General features: G+C 41.7%; 1 protein-coding gene across 2 annotated transcripts in view; it reads right to left on the minus strand.

Moving 5' to 3' along the window:
• The window catches only part of JADE1 (jade family PHD finger 1), a 46,438-nt gene that overhangs the window by 23,994 nt on the left and 384 nt on the right, over positions 1-22,060 (minus strand). For both annotated transcript variants that reach the window (XM_050895384.1, XM_050895383.1), the window contains exons 2-3: positions 12,233-12,310; positions 874-956 (exon numbers count right to left, since the gene is read on the minus strand). In XM_050895384.1, coding sequence (XP_050751341.1) covers positions 874-956; positions 12,233-12,284 — 135 coding nt within the window. In that variant the 5' untranslated portion in view covers positions 12,285-12,310. The remainder of the gene's footprint in view (positions 1-873; positions 957-12,232; positions 12,311-22,060) is intronic.

Genomic DNA, 22,060 nt, shown 5'->3' on the forward strand with positions numbered 1-22,060 from the left:
AAAAAAAAAGAAGGTCTTTAACAGCCAACAATCAAAAACAAAAGATTGGAAATCACCAGTACTAGCTGTAGTTCACACGGAACAATGAATGGGATTCTTCTCATGAAAACTCTTCTCTGGGACTTAGGCGTACTGTCATTGGGGAGATTAATAAAGCATGTTTTTTCTCAACATCAATCACTCACTAATGCATCAGATATACATGTATTGGGCAAGTACATTAAATGAAGAAATTCCATCTCCCAAAGCTAATACTTTCTTTGGAGCCTCTACAAAGCCCGCAGTGTAGTATTTGCCTGAAGATAGGGAGATTCAGCAAGAATATTTCCAAAGAACTGGATCCCATTTATGTGTTACTAACAGTTGATCCATTCTGGAAAGTTCAAAGATTTTTATCTCCCTTGACAGGATTTCCTCAAAGCACTACGCAAGACAGAACTGTCAGGAAGCAGATTTCTAGTTTGACAAGCACTTTAACAAAGATCACATACCAAGACCCAATACCAACTATGAAATAAATGCACCTAATGTAAATTTTCACTGTTCACAAATCAAGCTACAAATAAACCCTGATGCCTAAAATACTAGAAGAAAGACTCCGCAGCTATGTTGAATGGGTGTCAGACTGTTACAAAATTCACAGACAGAAACTGGTACTGGCAGTGGCTGCGCCAACAGCTGAACTCCCTGTCTCCTGGCAAAAAAAAAAAAAAAAAAAAAAAAAAGAGGTGGGGGGTAGAGGGCAGGTGCCAGCTAAAATGTAGCAAAAAGAAAAGAAAATGTAAATCAGAAGAAATGGATCCGTTACCAGAACACGTATACGGCTTTGTATTTGATAGATGTAACAAAAAGCAAATCAAATTCCAGAAATACCTCAGAAGGTTTTCGATCTTCATGTCTGGAACACGAAGTCCTCCGATGTCGAGATCTGGAATGCTGGGACCAGGTGGACAGACCTAGGATACAGAAATGATCATTTGCAGACACTGCTGCCATCTATCAATAAAAGCCTTTGCTCTCCCTGCACACCCAAGGCGGCCAATTGGCTCCAGTGGGACTATATGAGTAAGGCAAGCCAGAGTCAGGCTTCTATGACAAACCTCCAAAAGACTCCTTCAATGAGGAGGAACCAGGAAAGAAAAGTTACTCAGTCGTAAACTTCTGTGATCACTCTTCTGGTTTTGTTTATAATTTTCTACTGATACATGCACGTATTGGCTGCACTGCACTTACCAGCCTTCCACCCAACATTTGAACAAAGCTACCTCCTAACACGCTTCCCCCTGAGCATCAATAAACCACTTTCTGCAGATTAATAACTGACCAGGAGGTCTGCTGATAGCCTGAGATGTACTCTTTGAAGCTAATGTATTGATGTCCTAAATATCTATATCGGTTACCCAATTTTTACTAGAGCAAGCCTTTTCAAAATGAAGCACACTGCCATGCACACACAGTAGAGCCCACGAAACAAGCTGCGGTCTCTTCTCCTGAGCAAATCTCTCAGTGAGGTGGTACAATTTTTATCTGCATAATTATTCATTACATTCCAAACAAATTACACCTTTTTGCCTTGAAACCTTTTGACAGAGTCTCTGTCAGCTTTCAGAAATACTGTAACAGGAGAAAAGGAAAAAGAGAAAGAATCTACACTCCATTGATAAGGTAGTGCTTTGACAACAGAGTATATTATACCTGTGCAAATCAACTAATTTTAATTCAATGAGATTTACAGGTACGGCAGGTATTTTCCACTGCCAACTACACAGCAGTAATGAAAAAAAAGCTAATAAATCCTTATGGGTTGGACAGATGAAGGACTTGTAATAAGGTCTATATGACAGGGAAGCTAGGACCTACATGTTGAACTCTGAAGGATGAACACAGATTTTGCAACTCTTGCATTAACTGTAGACAAATAAACAGAACCGATGCAAAGACCTTCCCACACTGCTCATGCACATAAATGCTAGGAGTAAAAAGTGTAAGGCTGCACTCCATAAGAGCAACATTGCCTCACATCATCCAGCAGAAACCTCTTGGGGATCAGAAAGCACTGTTCAAAAACAGACTGCATAGGATGGGGTAAGTTCTCCATTAAAAACTAAAATTATTTTCAAAGTGAAGTGACTGTCCAAGACTTTCATTGGAAAGATATGACTGAGTAACAAGTCATCAGAAGAATTCGTTATGTTGTAGTTACGCTTTTGTCTTCTCTTTTCAGTTAGTAATACATTAAGGAATCTGCCCCAATAAAAACCACTCTGTAACACAGCAATGAATAAGACGTTACGCAGAACATGCATAATGGTCAAAATTGAAGCAAGGTACGCAGCAAACAGCTAAAAATCTCATCTTCTGCGGTAAGAATACAGAAAAGATTATTTTAAGCAAATGTTAGTGTTTTAATATAAAAGCTGGTGATTTGAAAGGTTTTTAAAAAGTCATGGGCACTTTTCCTAAGCCCTTCTATTTTACAATTATAATTTTCTATTTCTATGAAGGGAAAAAAAGAAAAGGGAAAAAAGTGACCGACTGCCATTTACTAATCTGTGTGGAAAGCCAGACTCCCACGATCATTTAACTACCATTCCGTTTAAATGTTCTCTTGAAAACTGAAGAAAAAACACAAGCAGCAGTATAAACTCCTTCTGAGGATCCTATCAGCCCATACCCAAACTCAACCTAAAAAAGTCAGAGGGGAGTAAGTGAAATCACTCAAAAAGTGTCAGATATACACCTACATTCATGACAGAAAAACAGATTTTTCCTGCAATATAACAATATAAATATTAACATTTTAACATTCAGACAGATGTGATTTCTTTAATCAACAGCCTCACTAGAAGACATAGACCATATACATACCCACACAGATTAGTATTCAGTTCTCGTGGGTTCTGATATTTTCCATCGGCAAGACATTAATACCTGACCAACTATCTGCCACTGAGGTATTCAGCTAGTTAGACCACTGCACCACAGCAAGTCAGACACTTTGAAATTTCTAATTCATTTGTGGCTCTGAGTGTTTTGTACACTGTTGGACCCAGGGGAGGGAGCCTGCATACAAGATAAGGAATTAAGAACAAGCAGCTGTATTGGCAAAGTGGTGTTTGATTCTGAAGTTTCTGTGGGAGAAGAGCTGGTGAGTCTGGAGGCTTTAATACAGTTGTTCCCAAGTAATGCATGCATCTGGCAAAATTAGAGCAGTAGCAGTAGGATGTACTTCTGGATCTTTACCCGTGTGCTTTAATTCAGCTCTGATGACAGTTTACCATAAACTGAAGACAAGTAAGCAAGCATATGGGCTGCTTTTTTTTTTTTTATGTAGGTATTAAAAGATGGATTTCCAGGTGTCTCTCATGCCACAGAGAAGCTACAAAGGTGAGGAGTAAAATAATCCCTACCATATCTTCCATCTCCATTTCTTTACTGTGTCATCTGCAGATGCTACACATCAAAATAGCGTCTTAAATCTGTACTTCTATTTTAGACACAGTCCGTGTACACAAGTGTTAGGCCACTGGATTAATTAACTGTTCCATGCAACATGAAAGGTCAACTCTTAGCATCAAAACTACAGAATCTTCATTTTAAATTACTTTTTAAGCGCTATACGAAAGCACACTACATAAAATTTCCATGCAAAAGGGACAACTCAAACGCAGCCAGCCTTCCTCAAGATATATTATAATGAGTATTTTTTCTATGCCAACTAACTTCCTACAATGAATAAGGGAAAAAATAGTTTCTTACCTAGTTTAGTAATAGCTGTTTCCTTGCACATAAAATTAGTGAATGCATAGTGAAAACGCACAATGGTTTTAGTAAGTTACTGAAGAGACTACTGTATTTTTCTGAGCAGTATAAACTGACTGTACATAATACTAGGAGAAAAAGGTGGAAGAATTTCTCATGGGACTGAGATTTTACTACTTACTAAGATCTGTAACTGTAGCTAACAGATGACCTTTGGCATGGGCTTCACTTCAATAGGGAAAACATTTACTCACTGAATAAACAAAACCCAACTATAAGGCATGCATTCGCAGATTCAAACAACCATCACCACTTAGACACAAAAGTGCAAGAAATTGAAGGAGCCAGCCAAATGATAGTAAAATAGCCAGCCCACAACAGTATTAAATTTAACGACTTTTGAAATCTCAAATAAGAGTTTCAACTCTGCTTCCATTGAAGTTAATGGCAAAATATCACTGCCTTCAACAGTGCCAAGACCAGGTCACTGAATTACCCAAAGCTGCTTTCATTAATAAGCAATCCACCCACTCAGAGTATACCAATAGAAGTGCAGGAGGAAAATGAAGGATGTTACTTGTCTTTTAAGCATTCTTTCCGTATTTTCATACCCAATCCAGAAGAGGGACCTCACTGAAAGAAAAAGTTCACAGGCAATTACAGCTACTTCAGTGATTAATGATCTGATTTTTACGTCTAAATACATGAAGTAAGAACCATTCCTGGATTATACGGAAGGAACAATCTACTGTGGTCAAAACAAACACAGGATTCAAAACAAATCTCTTCTGTGTTATAAAAGCACATGAACCTAATTGAGTTATTTTAGAAGGATTCCAGATGCTTTCCACCAAAATTATCCTCTTGCATTAAGTATCCAAAATGACTACATTCATCAACAGTTTTCTGAATACTAGCCTTAGTCCCAAACTGGATTAGGATCACCAAGACTAGAAAAACAACTAAAGATCAAGACAGAGTTAAACCCAGTTTTGGTAAAATAACAAAAAACCATAAGGGAAGTCTGAATCACTGGGATTTGGAAGATGTAAAACTTTTGTAAGATAACATTATATACCTCATGGGAGAAATGAGTTCTACAGCAGATGGAAAATTAATGAGATGTTAAGAGAGCCCATACTACCAAAAGCCATGTGAATAACAGTGAATATGAAAAATACGCAACTCCAAAGCACAAAACTAAACACATCCAAAACATGCATCACTATCATCATTAGACATCAGAGATAAAAGGTGTCTTATTAAGTGCCTATCCTGTTACACGATTGTGCAAGGTAAGAATGAACATAGTAGCCTAGCTAGCACCATCACTCCAGGAGATACACCAAGACCATTCTGGTTCTTTTATAGTTAGGATCCTTTCAGATGGCCTAGGTGTTCGGATGCTTTAAAACATCTTCATCACTGAGAACAATGGGAGGAGGATCATACTCTTACTACATGTCTCAGTTTTCCCTTTGCATTTATCCACTTATAGACAAAAAGCAAAAAGAAATCCCAAACCACTAACGAGGTGTAATTCACAGCAAGAGAGGCAAAGCTCTACCGGTGCTAGAAAGGCAACTTCTATGACTCGACTAGAAAAACTTTCTGTTCCCCTAGGCTATTATATACACCTTACACTGTAAATACAGTGTTTCTATAATACCGCTATAGGGTGTATATAACACATACACCTCCTGATAATAAAAGAAAGCAATCAAGGAGTGTGAATTCTTTTTCCGTATTTGTGAAGAACACACTGTTCCCAAAAGGAAAAACATAATCAATTTTAACTGTATCAATTTATTAAATGATCTGTCAAGAGTATGTTTTGATTCCAAAAAAGCCCATCAAAACAGAAAATTCCTCGGGACCAATAAAGCAATTCAAGCCCTCCGGGAATTCTACCCCACAACTACTCAGCATGAGCAGAGAAGGCTCAGCTATTATGTGTCACGCACAAGGCTGTTGTAAAGCCACCTGCAAGGCACGCAGCTGTGTCCCTGGAGAAGTACCTGCTGCTACAGCCTCTGAACACTTCAAAGCCTCACATCACTGGGCGTCGGAAAGCACTTCTCCCACCGTAAATACACTCCCGCTACACCATTACACCAGGCAGCACAACAGAGCAAAACATCCCCGACATGGATGTATGTCTGGCTGTCACTTCTGCTTAACACTGGCATTTCCAGATGCCTATACTGTTCCTCAGCTCACTCTGAGACCAACTAGGTGCTGCTGCCAACACTCTGTCAGAAAGATCTGCAGCCTGAAGAGAAAACATAGATGCTCAGTCTCCCCACTCAGTGCCTGGCCCACAACTCTTTACAGTAAGGCTTCATATCACTTAGACATAACTCCATGTCTAGACCCAAATTCCAGCAGAAAGAAAACAGAAGCAGACTATTCTACAGGCAGTTTTCCATTATGTTAGGTACAGAAAGAGCTGTCTGTGCAGAAGTCTTCAGGCCTTATCACAGAGAAAGCAGCACGTACGCAAACACAACCTACAACATCGTTTCACATAGCCAAATACCCCTTCTCATGTTTCTGTTGCTGGAGGATTTGCCGATCTATCTTCCTTATCGTTATATAATAGCATATTATTATACAAGAATCTCATTCAAGATCAAAACAGAAAAAGCAATGGCCTTTTATCTCTTGTCAACACTGATCCTACTCAAAATTTAGTGTCATTTGACAACCACCCAGTTGCGGCTGCTGAACAATGCATGGATCCATATGATCTCTGGAGTGCTTTACAACAACATCGCACAATTGCTCAGTATCTGACACACATAATGAACAGTCTTCGCAGCTCCCTGCCACAGCAGTTCAATACAAGTTCCCTCCTATCATCTCTTTTCTCAGTAGCACGCATTTGAGTTTTATAATCTCAAAGAACACACGCATAACCATGCATAGGCATGTGTCGCTCTTCTAACAGTGAGGAATTCCTAGACCCCATCTTGCTTTTTATCACAAGACCCAAGCGCCACTCCAGCTCCCTAGCCCAAGGCTTCCCACTGTAGCAATGCTGCACCATAACAGTATACAAAGTTGTAGTGCAAGTTTAATGCAGGTTATCAAAGTCAATTTGAGCACCTCCCAAGCTAGCCTTCATAGGTTGATAACATGATGTTGTCAGGCCTTAAAACTCCAGTGGAGCTAGGTGTACTCAGCATTAGCAGTCTCGTAAAGAAAAACGTGCCTCTCCAAAAACAACGGTGATGATTATGTGATGTCCCTTCCTCAGATGCGATATCCTACCAGCCCAGATAAGTCTTTCACATCACTCTTCCAGAGTGCTCAAAAGCATACAACTTCACCAAAAGTCACCCTGCCCCAGTGAGCCTAACCTTCAGGTAAGATGCTAGTTCTGACCATTTGTTATCACTCCAAATGCCACAACCCTTTTTCAAAAGCATAGTAGTGACTGCTAAACTTGCTGCTTTGCCCAAATTCTAGCACTGTAACGACATTACATTCTGTTGTTTAATCGCCATCCCTCACCTACCAGCCAGTCCAACTGAAAACCGAAAAATGTTCTTCACTTCCTTTTCATAAAACGCTGCACAGCATTATGCACACTGCTAAGTAATTGCCACATTTCAGGCCAGCAGCGGCTGCAATTCTGTGGTAAATGACACACACACCTGAGGTTATGTACTCAGCAACCTTTGTGAAGGCACTCTGGGATCCATCTCAAACACAATGGGAATCCACTGGGATGAAAAGCCCTTTCTAAATCTAAGATCCCCATCATTCAGTCAGAGCAACGGATATTGGCAAAATATGTTTAACTTTAAAATAACATTTGTTTAGCAATGATAGAATAAGGGTCCATCTAAATTACAGAACTATATTCCATAATCCGTAAGTATTAAATGTTTCACTTCTTGGAACTGATGTGAAACCTTGTAAATCTTAGAAGTATTTTTCATCTGCGTCTTCAGTTCTTCTCTCAGACACTCTGCATGTAGGAGTACGATGAATTGATAACCCCTCCAAGAATAAATGAAGAGGCATTGTGGGAGCAAGTAAAGTGTGAAGAAAATCATGCTCTGAATTCCTTGCTCATGGAAAACAGCGACCAAACTCTCTTTGACATCAAGGAGGGCCTGGATTTCACCCAAGCTCTCTACAATACAACTGTCTGAGCTTCAGATCTTGTCTCAAACACAATCTGTCCACGTGTCCAAGCAATTTGTGCAAAAGGAATGCCCTGAAGCTATAAATGGAAACTACTCCATGGCACAAGTTTATCTCACCAGGAAACAAAGCATATGGAGTATTGAGCACGAACCACCTTTGCAGATTTACAGACCAAGGAGGCTAAAAAGTCAAGTCAAACACTGAGCAGGAAAGATAAAAGGCTTCAGTATCTAACATTTAATTAGACTAAGACCTGGAATCATAAAGAGAAGGAGTTTTTGCAAGGAGGAGCAAACTAAAATACAATGTAACAAAAACTGCTTAACAACTATCAAAGTCCAAGCCAGCCATACAGATAACAATGATGTAACTGAGTTTGAGGTAAACATTACTAATTTACTTAATACAGGTTTTGAAGAAGACGGCATATACATCACCAGGCTTTTATGATGGGCCTGGCTAATACTAACATCTATTATAGTTGCTGTAATACATTATCTGGAAAGGGACAGAAACTAACAAGCTGCCAGATGACAAAAAAAAAGATTACTTTGAGGTGCCAGTAATCTTAAACTCTTCCCCAAGCCTCTCCCAATACCATTCCTCTGCATTTAGACAAAAGTTCAAAATCCAGAACTATGCCTGCAGCCATTTTTTGTTCAATTATATTTCATGGATAAAATGTTCAAAAGTGACCTACAATTTCAGAAAACAAAATCTCTGAGAACACACTGAGATATCCAGGGACTAACTGCAGAACTGCTGTGCACAACTTTCAATGACAACTCTTGCTCAGTGCTTCAAATACGCTATTTTGGCCTCATGTCTAAATGAGGATTTAGAACTCTGATTTTAAGGAGACACAGCTTAACAATTTTCAGTAGTTAGGCTGAAGGACATAAACACTTTCGGGGGCTTGAAGTCTGCACTTAGCTTTTGGGAAAGAATCAAGTCAGAGGGCAAAAAAAGAAGTGATGAGAAAAGCAAAGGTTCTGTCTTCAAGCTGCAAGGCTTTAAAATACTGCAACTAATATATAACCACCCACACTGAAGTATCTTACATAAGTCAGTAAATACATGTATGTACTCTAGGACTGCAGCTATGTTGTTAAGCATTCTGTTGTGTGTTTCACCCCTAAATGAAAATGATTCTCCCTTTTTTCATCTCACAAAAGGAGAGCACCTTTTTCTTCCTCTGAAGAACTACAGATACGCTTATATCTTCAGTATAATACATTTTTAGTGCTTAGGGTATGAGGTTTGTTTTTCTATCACCTTGTGACTACCAAGGAAACTGATTCAGTTCAGTGATCTAATGGAAAACAATCTTTGTATGTTCATTTATTTTTTAGATAAATTCCATTATTAGTAGCATCATTATTATTACCTTATAAATATTCAGGTTCCTGAGTTCAATAAAATAAAATGTGTATTTCTTCATGTCAAAATATTTTCCAGGTGGCACTAGTCTACCCGCTGGAGTCTACCCCAGACAAGCCTCATCATTCAGGTTACTCCAACAACATTTATCCAATGACACTCATGATGAATCTGAGCTGCCTGATCACACAGTCTACTAAGGCACAGTATGAAAACTCAACTTCAGAACTGAAGAAACCCAACAGCTGGAGGCCCAATCCTCACCTTGCGAGATGAGGGAGAGCAGTGCTGAGGTCTAAGCTGAAGGACTATCGAGTTCAGTATGATGGGAATGCAGGAAGCGCACTGGAGGGTCAAGAGATGCCACTGACTGATGGGAAGCAGATGTTTGGCAATAGGATTCCAACTAAGTGTTGATTAAAATTTCAACTTTTCAATTAGAAGACGGCTGTTTGAAGTGCTCAGAATAGTCTATTTAATTGTTTTCTGCCTCTGGAAACTCTGAGAAGGAAAAATAGCTAGTGAAAAACTTAAAGCCTTCAACACAGAGCCCAGAAATTCACAGAAATTTTTACCTTTGATTTTTTTAGGCAACAAAATTTGCTTACCCTTCTAACACTACTATCAGTACAGTGCATCAGAGATACTACTGACAAAGTAGTAATACAGAAATTAACATAGTGAGAGTAATCAGTAATTCTACTAAAGACAAGAAAAGATTAAATGAAGGTGAAACCTGTAAGGGGAGACCCTTGACATTCAAACACAGTTGCAAGGAACTACTGGTATCTCCTATAACAGGAAAAGTGGAGAGAAAGGGCCTGAGCGTCAGATGTTGTTCTCAGGGAAGTGTGAATGACAAAAAGCCTTGGAGACGCTGACCCTACATTAAATGTTATCTCAGCTTCTGATTATTAACCCTTGATCTTCCTGAACATGTGTATAGTAACAGAATGAATATGCAGGAACCTGTATCTAAATTTGCCCAGTAACTTCACATGGGGAAAACAACATAATCAAGTCAGGAAAAAAAAGAGCGTTACGAAAGGGAAGCGGTATATATTTCAAACAATACTTGAAAGTACTTTTAAAATTTCACTGCTTTTTGCCATGTAATTTATTCAACAGATAGTTATTCATATTAATTAGGCTTTAAAATAGAGAAATCGTAAAAGGGCAAGGGTTTGTTTTTCTTTTCCTAACTCATTTTCTTAGATCTTGATCCATGGAACAGATGAAAATACAATTTTTTGGAAAACATAATTCAGTAAGTCGACAGCTCTATTCCAGATAGTTATATATCGAATGACATTACAAACAAGCATTATAATCAGCAACAGATAAGTCAATTGTCTCTATTTCAGAACTTCAATTCCAAGATTATCTGCTTCATATGTTATTTGGTAAAGCCTGTAACACAAGGCATATGAAGGGATCAAAGAGTAAAAAAAAAACAAGTAAGAGTGAAAATAAACACTATTATCAAAGTGAAACACTATTATATAAAGATGCTAGGGAATGAAAAAAGGGTAAAGCAAAATTCTAATGAAAGACATCCCATTTGCTGCTACCTGTCTATTTTACAAGTAAAACCACATCTTTGTTTTGGGGAAGTCCACGTCACCTTTGAGGAAATACACCAACTTGAATTTTTATAAGACCAAGTAAACTTCTAACAAAGAAAAAATAGGTCTGATTCAGGATTTTTTTCTTCCAAAATCCCCCAACTGCAGGTAGACCTCCAAAAACAAGCCAAATCCTACACCTCTTTCATAGATTTTACTCAATCCTTATCTGGACTAACTCCTAATCAGCTTGCTAGTTCTCACCTCCTCCAATCCTTTTACCACTCCTTCATTTCAGCAATAGTTTGCCTAAAGATGTTTTAAGGTGCAGATTTGGCCATACCTGAGCAGACTCCCATGCAGCACAGACACACCTAAGAAATGCATGCAGGTGAAGTAGTCACCTATGCAAGGCCACAGTGCAGCACAGGGCTACGTTCCCAGAGTAAAGCTTTCAAAAGCACCTGGAAAACCTCCCTGATCATTTTCTGTTACATTTCAGACTGAAGTCTCACAAAAGACTTCAGATTTCAAGATGTGCACCCAGACAGATCAAATTAAAACCAGGAAAATCTCTCTGACAACTGGCTAAGCTGCACTATTGTCGAGTACAATCAACTTGCTTGTTTGGGCAAATAAAACACCTTGGCACATTTCCCAAACTGCCATTTTATCTCCCCCCCCCCCCCCCCCCCCCCCCCCCCGCTTTCTTTTTTTTTCTGTTTAAATGAAGGATTATCAGTCCCTGGAATCCAAACACAAGACATACATATACCATATAGAGCTCAGTGTTAGTTATGTCAGCAGAGAAACAGTTAAAAAAAAAAAAATTCTGTATCCAATTTACTGATTTACTGAATTCAAATTCTCGAAAGTTATTGCCCAAATAAGATAATCTTCAAACGAAGTAAGGAACAACTTTTATGCGCTATCAATCTTTTCTACTTAAGTTTGAAGCAATATACCTTTCCATGGCATAAGAAAGTATGAGAACACTGAAGCAAATTTAAAATCCTAATGCAAACTTTTATTAAATACTAAGCCTGTGGACACTGTTAGCAGATATCTCCATATAAGTTCTGTCCTTGTAATGATAAATTACGCTGCTTGCAAAGATTTTAAAGACGGCAACCGACTTTTTCTCTTGTTTTATCTTATTAACTAACACCGTATCGTCAATAGTGGGGGGGATCCTGAATCTACTGTCCACCTGTGCTCAGAATGAGTGAGTTCAAAACTAGATCCTTAAAATACACATTTCTACCAGTCCAACCGATATGCAAAATGCCTCTGTCACACAAAACACTGCATTAAAACGTGTTTTCAAACTCATAACCTACTGCACGCTACAACAAAGGAGCACTTACTGCCATTGTCGTCAGAATCCTCACTGCTGCTAGGAAGCCGACGTCGTTTCATGATCTCCACGGCAAACAGCAGGCAGCCTGCAAAGCAATGAGACAGCACTTAACCCAAGATAATAATACACAGTCATCAAGTTGTGTTTCTGATGGCATTTGAGGATTTACAGCACACAAAGGAAAACAAACAACTTTAAACAGCATCTGAAATATGAACAGTGAATATCTCAAGGATGCTTAATTAGGCAGTCATACAAGCAGGTGAACAAAACTGGAGAGCATCAATGACAACCCCACCAACACTTTCACCCCAAAATAAAAGCGTATTTCGTTCTAAGACGTCTTAAAATCACTAAATATCTGCAGTCAATGTGCTTAACTTCCCCTGCCCATTCTGACACTAGATTTGCAATACAATAACATTTTTACTGCTTGTGTAAATATTTACTTTGGCTAATATGTTTATTCCTGTTTAAAGTGCGAGATTTACAAAATCAAAGATTAAAGTCATCCACTTATTTATAAAAAAAAAAGAAACATCAGCAGTAGCAAGCCAAATTTCCCAGATTAACTAAACATGCATCATCTATGCCCTGGAAGGCACCACCCTCTAAGGTAAGAGAGTTATTCCCTCCTGCAGGCACATTTCTAGTGCCATGCCTAACACTAACTGTTTTTCAGGAATCAGACCACCAATTGATTACACAGAAACTCCTCCAAACTGCCAGACTTCTACCAATATTGAGTTTAACTGCACATGAACCAGTGATGTAAAGGCAAAAAGTTCCGTAACTTTTTAACTGCTATTCACAGGGCGCTGGTATTTTCGCATGTATTCTCTGTGAAATGAAACCACATTCAGAAAAATTAAGGAAGCTGTAAATAGCTAGTTAGCATTTACATGTAAAAAGCTATTGAAAAGTGTAAGTTGAAGAGCAGAAAAAACATGACAAGACAAGTGCAGAAAGGCATATCCACCGTAAGTTAAACCGACAAGGACTCTAGATGCACATCAAATCCCCTGAATCTTTGCTCACCACATATCAATCATGATATCAACAAGGTCTGGGTGTTCTGCTAGCAGCAAAGGCCTCATACATCCCTCTGGGATGCAGATTTGGAAATCAGATGCCAAAATACTTTGCTTTTAGGTAGGTGCAGAAAATCTAACCTCCTCATTTTCATGTGAGTTGGGATTTCCTAGAAACCTTTCAACAAAACTCTTTTCATCGACCCTTCGGTATAGTTAACTACTTCAACTTTGTTCACTGAGAACATGTCTCATTGTAGTAAACTCAATAATGCTTTCAACTTTTAGAAGACTAATTCCCAAAATAAGGAAACCCAAAAAGCCTATCCAAAGCCTGACACTATTTCCAAAAAAAGCACAAAAATATCTTCTTTTCCAAAAGTGATTCATATAAAAAGAAGTAAGCATTTTTTTGAGGGAATTCATTTTATCATCACTAGCAAATCACAAGCAACTGAACGTGAGACTCTATTTTACACTTCCAGTGAACTTAATATAGTTCTAAGAGCCCGAGCACTGCAAGATTGCCTCCTTTTTCGTATTATACATACAAACAGAGGTGGGGAGAAGCCTCCCTCCCACAGAGTGACTTTCCAGAGGGGGATGTAATATGGCTGTCTTTGAAACATGTAACAGTTTTAAGCTGCAAACTTTGCTCACTAAAGGTACAGAGAAAACGCATGGTTCACTTCACCAAGATCTTTTGTCTCCACTTCATAAAGTAAAAGTTCACATATAATGTCTGATGCCAGAGAATAAAGAATCATAAATGACAACCTCTTACAGTGCTAGAATTCTTCTCCAAAAGAATTGCTTTGAAGCAGACCAGAACTTTGGGTGTATGGCAGACGGAAATGCTGCCAATGAATAAATACACAGACCAGCCTGGACCATCAAAATCATCTGAATACCGATCTGGTATAAATGTAGTAGATCCAGAGCCAAGTTCTGATACGGTCACTTATAAAGACAGAAAGCCAACATTCAGATCCAACACAGGCTAAGACAGAACTGAAAAATCAATTAGCTGCTACAAGGCCAAAACCAGGGGGTTAAATATCTTCTGTAAAGTACTTTTTCTAGTACTTCACATACTTTTCCTGTAATTGAAAGAAATATTAACAATAGCAATGTAAAAGAACATAATCACTTAGAATGGAAATATCTCCCATAAACAAATTAAAGTGGATATGGAAGAAAATAAAGAAAAATTAAGTTATCTCAGAAATATAACTTGTATATTCCTGGTCAAAATCCTCACTTCTTGGTTCATTCCCACATGGTCCGAAAAGTACTATGCACCCTAAAGCAAAGTAACACAGCATGAGCTCGCAATGAACAAGAAAATTCGAAAACCTGCTCTTCCACATCTTTTTGGATAAGTGTATTTTGAGTTCATCTTCTCCTAGCCATACGTTCTGCAAATTCACAAAATAAGGAAAGACCTGGAAGCTTCTCCTTCCTACTACGTGTCTTTAAAGAACAAACTAAACGTCTTTGTTGTTGTTGCTGTTGTTTAAAGGAGAGAGTGGTATTCACACCTCCCAATTCAAGCACTCTCCACAGTTCTTCAGGAAATAAGAGAAGCCAGAGCAGAAGCCACTTTCCTGAAGTATAAAGTATTAGATAAAGCAGCTAATTTCCTTGTCCACTCTAGCGAGGTTTCTGAAGTTGGCCACATTGAAAAGTCTGTGTTCTCAAAAGTAACATTAAAAGAAATACCCCATTTGATGAAGCTTCTGTGCGATTCCTTTACAGATGCACGTGAAAAAAAAAGTGTTAAAATCCAGAGATCTCATTTTCCCATCTTTGAACCTAACCTGAGTTTACAGGGAGCTAAAGCACAGATGGAAAAGCAGCATTTGGCTTCTTAAAGCAAATCTCAAACCTCCTAAGATTAACCCCCTAGAATTTTTTGTCATTAGAAGTAATAAAACAGCTTTTTTCAACTTCTAAAATCATTTTAAACCGTTCTCACCAGATGTTCACATCCACAGTTCAGAACACACGTTCTAGAGATAACACTAGAACAGCTAGTAAGAATTACAACCACACAGATTGAAATGCTGCTGCTCTTAAGGGTATCACACTGCCTCTGCCTCAAAGACTATCAGTTTCTATCAGGTGATGGTGACCTCAAAGTCAAGCAAGAACTGCATTAAAAGTAAACACAGATTATGGATAGTGATGGTAAGGTGCAGGCTTTCCCTGTTCAATCACAGACATACACATTTTCCCAGCATGTTTAGAGAATACTGTGAGTTCAAGTAACGCTTTTTTGGTCTTCAAGAAAAAAAAAAACAAAAACAAACTATAGTAACTCATTCTTCATGAGACATCCTTAACTAAAAATAAGGAGGTATTTTTATACTGAAAAAGGTAGAATGGAAAAACTACCAAACTTTTCAGTAAAATTACTTATTTCATTCTCTTTCCTTTCCTTATCCGAGATTTGAGTGCCAGCAATATTACTTTTCTTTGAAATTCTCACTCTTCACAGTCATGAAAATGTTGGTATTTTTCACTTGACTTTATTTTGACATACACTTAATATACTCAGGTGCATATACAATGCATCTGATCCAACTCTGATCTCATTAAAACATATTCTGAAACTGAAGTAGGTCTGTCAATTCCAACGGGTCAGAAGTACAGGCAGGTTCATCAAGACTGATTGTACCACAGCCAGTTTAATGGTACAAATTGGCTATGATCACTATGCCTGTAAGCAAAGAGAATTCACATGTAAGCATAAAAAGGGTGAAACACTTAAGCCAAGCTTTAAGATTCATACCAATAGTAAGCAGAAACTATGCACTCAGCCTGCAACACTGGCAGGAGAGGAAGAGACCACCCAGGTTACTGAGCTCAATTCCCAACAACTGCATGCAACCACATAATTGCTGTTTAGTCCAGAAGTTTCCACAAAACATTCACTGCACCCACACATGCCACAGAACAACTTCCCAACCCCCTTCGCAAAATGAATGCTTCTCTGAAGCAAGGAAGCGGCCAACCAAGCAGTGCCCTTGAACCCTGTATCTTCTATCACAAACATTTCTACAGCTGTTTTTCCCACATTCTTACACCAGCCCCCAAAGGGCATTTGCCCATACGTTCACCTGCAGAGTAAGCCCAACACTTGAAAAGCTACAACAGAGTCCAGCAGCCCTAATGTAACAAAGGCTGCTGCATCACCAAGCCAAACATTCCCTGAGTTTTCAGTGGCACGTGTAAATTCCTAATACCCCAGCAACTTTTGTACATCATTTCAGTTTCATTTCCTTGAAAAATGATTGTTTCTTCATGTTAAAACCATCCTTTCAGAAATCAGACAGACCAACACACAGCATGCTGATACTTATTTCTCCTGAGGACTCTATTATAACATTTACCCATTTATTGGAAGGGGGCGGGGAAGTGGACTCAGGCAAATGCCAGCCTTCAACCACACACAGCCTTATAGAAACAGCCATGACTCCGCTGGCAGTGTTACCCCATTTCCAAGGGTGGACAAAGTATCTAAGAGCGCTTCGTGCAATCACACCGCAGCAATAAATGGCAAAGATGGGGCAGAGGCCATGACTTTTTAGCCACCAAGCACCCTCAGATGAGCTAGCCATACCAGGGCATACTGGTGAGGCTGGCACAGCTTGCAACGCGCTCTGCTGCACTGCTCCAGAGGCTGAAGGCACTGCGCTTTACACGTCACCAGTGGCTTTTCCACCCTTTTTCATCACGCTAGCTCTGAAAGCTAAGCTCTGGGTTTTACTCGCTGATTAGGTACAAACTTCAAACAGACAAACGCAGCTCCGGACTTACATGGTACAATTGCTCAGATCACTTTTAAAGGCAAGATCACAATGCCTGAAACGTTTCTTCTGGCTACTGTATTTTGAAGAGAGCATTAAGCCTTTTTCAAAATACTTGTAAAATGCTATGCAAATGAAATTACTAGATGATAATGCAATATAATCAATGTCAGGCCACAAAATAACATTTGGATTTACATATCCTTCTGGAGGTGAGCAACAAACATCTTACTCTACACAAATGCCTAGATACAGTTAGGAATACGGACATTTCTGCCTACTTCCCAGTATTTGCTGGCAGATGCAGTGCAATGGGTTAGAACCAGCAACATGACACAGTACAGCAAATTCACTATTTTTACCAGTACGCATTATCATGCTCCTCTATTCTTAGCTCTACAAGAGATGAATTTAAAAGAACCAACAAAAAACAAAAACCACACTGGACAGCAATGCCAAAATCTTTCCTTTTACTTTTTTTCTTCCACACTGAAGTCCCAGGAGTTGCACAGATACGAGTGAAAAAAATCCAAATTCTTTTTCCTAGCTTCCTCAGAGCAGAAATCCAGCCATTACCCCATAAAACTGGCATGGCAGTGTGCACACGTGTACATGAACGTGCAACACACCACAGAACTTTTTATGCTACTTCTGCGCAGTTAAGAACACAGTACACTTTTTCACTCAGTTTGACCCCAAGCAGAGAGATGATCAAAGATGTACAGTGTGTCAGTCTTTGTTATGCAAATAGCTAAACAGAACCAAATTTTTTAAAATAATTATACATTAAGAAATCTACATCCTCAGGTCAAAGGTTTTACATAGCACAATTCTTACTAAAGTATTTTTAAGGGCTGTATAAACCTCTGGGTAAAAAGAGTGTATAATTCAAACTCTGACAGACAATTAATTGTAACTGTGTTAATGGATGTCACTATAATAAACTGCACTGAACAGCTGCAGAGACAGAATGGGAAGAAAGCAGAATTATGACAGATGTACACCCTGAAGACAAACTGAAAAACTGGCTTTTCCTGAAAGTAACCCCCTAACTGCAATGAAACCAAGACCTAATTATCTCTAGTACACAAGAAATCACTTCAAAACACTTACTCTACAAATGGAAGTGTGACATAGTCTTAACAAAATGGATAGTAGATGAAGACATTTGGCTTCTACTACTGTACTCTTTTTAAATAGCTTGTTTATGACACCACCCCAGTCTTCACCAACCGACACCTGACACAGCAAGAAAAAAAACCTGTTTTTTTCCTTCTATGCCCAGACCAAAAAAGAAAAAGATAAAAATGGAACTACATCAGAAATAAGTTCCACTATTAAAATCCACCTAAAACTTTATAATTCCTCTTTATCACCTATGAAAGCTTCAATAGCAACATTTGTAGTCACAAAGATACAAGAAGAGTTCTTAAATACTACAGTATTATGTAGCACAGTCCACAGTACAAAAAAGCCACAGACTTTAAATTTGGAGAAAAAAATCCTCCCAGACTCATGAAACAAAAAAGTATGTTCCAAGGCCAAGAGTGTTCTCCACAAGGAATATTTCTACGGACCTCAGCATACCTATTCAAAATTTCACAAGGAAAGGCAGAAGCACGGTTTGGACTTATCAGCCCAAGACTTCTCAGCAATCCACATGCTCATTTATGCACCTGTGCAAGTCAGCTCATAATGTCACCTTACAAATCTGGACAGCGGCAGCAAATTATTCCCAAACCGTGCTAGTGAAACTGCCCAAAATCTTGAGCAATGATAAATTTGGCTCTATGAATTAATTCAACTCACCCTGTACCCATTGCAGTTCAACTCTTCCATCTAGAAAAAGCTGTCAGCTTGGTCGGCTCCAGCTGAAAACAGGAGCGCAAAGCAGCAGTACTAACCACACGGAGAAAACATTTGAGGAAAGACTGGAAGTTTTTTTTACTATATTCTGTGAATTGGGAATGAAACCAGAGAAGCTGGAAGGGAAATTTGCAGCTGTGAGGGGAAAGGGGAGTTTATTATTATTATTTTATTTTAAACATATGTATTAAGCATAGCTCAAAAGCAGGGAGCGAGTGGTATCTGAAGCCAGAGGGAAAATCCTGCCACTAAAACGTACAACTCTTGCTGTTTCAACAATATCCCACTGAGTGTGAGAAACCTCTAGAAATAGAATCATAACAAGTATATTTTGGCATAACTTTTATGAAGGTTTTAGGTTTGCAAGTGTGGGCAGCTTTTGGCTTACTTAAAAGACAGCGCCTGCTTAAAAAGGAAATTATTCCAAATCACAGCTAAATCTTTCTCTAAAAAGAAAAAATAGCTAGCATAAAAGCATCTTCCTGCTTTAACATTAAAATGTCAACTAAAACGTGTTGCTAAACGCCATCGTAATTTCTAATACTACCTAACAGCTATCCAAGGAGAAGCAATCTATTTTTAGGGCTTGTGTGCAGCCACACAAACCAGTCGTTTGCATGTCACACATGGCCAGTTCCTACTGGACGACTGACAGGTCTCAACATCCCACGGACTTCACCTACGGGTGAATCTAATAAACTTTATTAGAATAAAGCTGTCAGCTGAAGGAAAAGAAAGAGACCGAGGGAGAAGTCAGTCAGAGGCACGCACTCCGCCCGGGAAGCGTGGCTTTCTGAAATCGTCTCACAGGTGAGCAGTGCCTCTACCGATCCTAACAAGCGGTCGCCACCCGCCGAGCCAACGGTCGCCAACTCAGGGCCGCCTTTCCAAAGGGCGGGAGCCGGGGCTCGAAGAGAAAATTCAAAAGCGGCGCCTCACGCTCGCCGGCTCTAGGCCGGCCGCGTACCGCTCGGGGCGGCTCTCCCTCCTCCTCCTCCTCCTCCTCCTCCTCCCGCAGCGATCCCACCTCAGCTCCCGGCCCGGGCGGGCGGCGGCTGCCCGCGCTCGCCGGCCGTTAACGCCCGCGCCGAGGGCTCCTGGCGCCGCCGCCGGCTCCGGAGGCGCCGAGACACGGCCAGCGGCGGGGAGAGGAGACGGAGCCGCCTCCCTGCCCGGGTGCCGCCGGGCTACACATCCCCCGCGGGGGTAGCACCTTCCCGGGCAGCAGCACGGCCGCCGGTTTCCATTTGAAACGGCCCGGCTCGCCCCCTCCTTCTCCTCCTCCTCCCGGCTCCTTCTCCCGCTCCTCCCCGCCGCCAGCCGCACCAATCCGCTCGGCCCCGGCTGCAAATCAAACTTGGTGCCCCCGGCTCCGCTCCCTCTCCCCCAAACCCCTGTCGCTGCCGAAAACGGCCAAAGCACCTTCCCCACCCACCCCCATCTCCACGCTGCGATGGAGGGGCGGGGGGACGGGACGGGACGGCGGTTTGGCGGATTGAGCAGCAGCAGCAGCAGCAGCACGGAGGAGACTTGAGCTCATTTTCTGTGTCTGTCTCTCCTCCCACTCCCAGACAGTTCTGGAAACTGTGTATCACCTCTTATCACAGGAAACCAACCAGCAGGCGGTGCAAACAAACAAACACCCTTTGCCTCCACCCTCCCCAAAATAATGAACACCCCACCGCCTATCGTTAATGAGCTGCCGGGCGCGAACGGGAAGGGGAAAGCAAAAAAAAAAAAAAAAGAAAAAAAATCATCCTCCGAGCAGGCGACTACCCGAGCCCAGGGACAGGCAGGGTGGCAGCAGAATCAGGGCGGCTTTGTCTAATTTCAGCAAGTGGAATAATCGCTGGAGCTGCACTCGCCTCCTGCGGGAGGCCGAGGACGGACCGTTACACAGAAATAACGCCGTTATTTGGCACACCGCAGCCCAGACCCATCTTGCTTGCCAGGCCTCAGGGGAAGAGCGAAAATCGCGGAGCTACCCTGACCGGCGCCCGAGCAACTTCAGGCGTTTGCCGCCGCTTCCCCGCGCTTGTTGTTCGGTTACGTTACGTTATGTTCGCGTTTCGACACCGCCGGTGACGTTCCGTTCCCTCGTCAACAAACTCCGGCGCGGCCACGCCGATTCACCCCGGCGCGCCACAGCCGCCCCGAGAGGCCGGCAGAGCAACGTCCTGCCCCAAGGCACCCACCGAGCCGCGGGAGGGGGCCCGCCGAGCCCCCCTCCCACCCCCCCGTGTCCGCTCCTGCCAGCGCTCCGCTCCCACACTTCAACTCCCCGACCCGGGGCGGGGTAGGGCGCTGCGGGGCCGCCGTGCACCTGCTGCCCGCTGCCCCGCTTTGCCCGGCCCGGCGGCAGGGATGCCGCCCCCCTCCCCGGCGGGCCCGGGCAGCTCCGCACGCCTCCCCCCGCGCACACACTCTCAAACACGTGCACTTCAGGGCTCTCGCAAGTTGCTCTCCAGCAGGAGACACCGTGCGCTCGCCTCGGGGCGGGGGGGGACGGGACCGGAGCACCTATGACAGCCCGCCGCTCTCCACCTCCTGCGGAACACCCAGCGGTGCTCCAGAGCACACCCTCCTGCGTCCATCGAGCACACGACTAACCGGCTGCGGCTCTCCCGCTCCGAAAGGCAACTTCTGCTTAATTTCACCGATGAGCAGTTTTTATGCTTTCCAAGCATTTTTTTTTTTTTCCTACAAGCGAAAGCCAAGTGCGACTGGGGGGTCAGTGTAACTACAAAGCTGCTTCTGCACACAAACACCTCCTCCCCCACGCACACGCTCCCCGCCCTCGGCGAGAGGCGCTGGGTCTCGTGGACATGTGGGTGACACGGTGACAGACACTGGCCATGGCTCCCCCCGCCCCCTTCCTACACATCAATATCTGAGCAGGACCTGCGCTCTGCCATTGCCATCTGTCTACCAAGTTGCTCCAACGCTTCCTACTTTCCGCGGAGGGTGATGCCCGGCCATGCCCCCGAGGCGCCCCCCCCGGCGCAGCCCGCAGCGACGCCCGAGGCGCGGGGCCGGGAGCGCGGCACGCCGTCAGCTCACTTGGCCGCTGCACCTTGAAAGCTGCGCGGTCCTTACTTGCCGCGCCGGAGCCCGCAGCGGAACAAA

This window comes from Gymnogyps californianus, chromosome 4 (genome assembly GCF_018139145.2).
Source record: "Gymnogyps californianus isolate 813 chromosome 4, ASM1813914v2, whole genome shotgun sequence".
NCBI classification, from domain to species: Eukaryota; Metazoa; Chordata; class Aves; order Accipitriformes; family Cathartidae; genus Gymnogyps; species Gymnogyps californianus.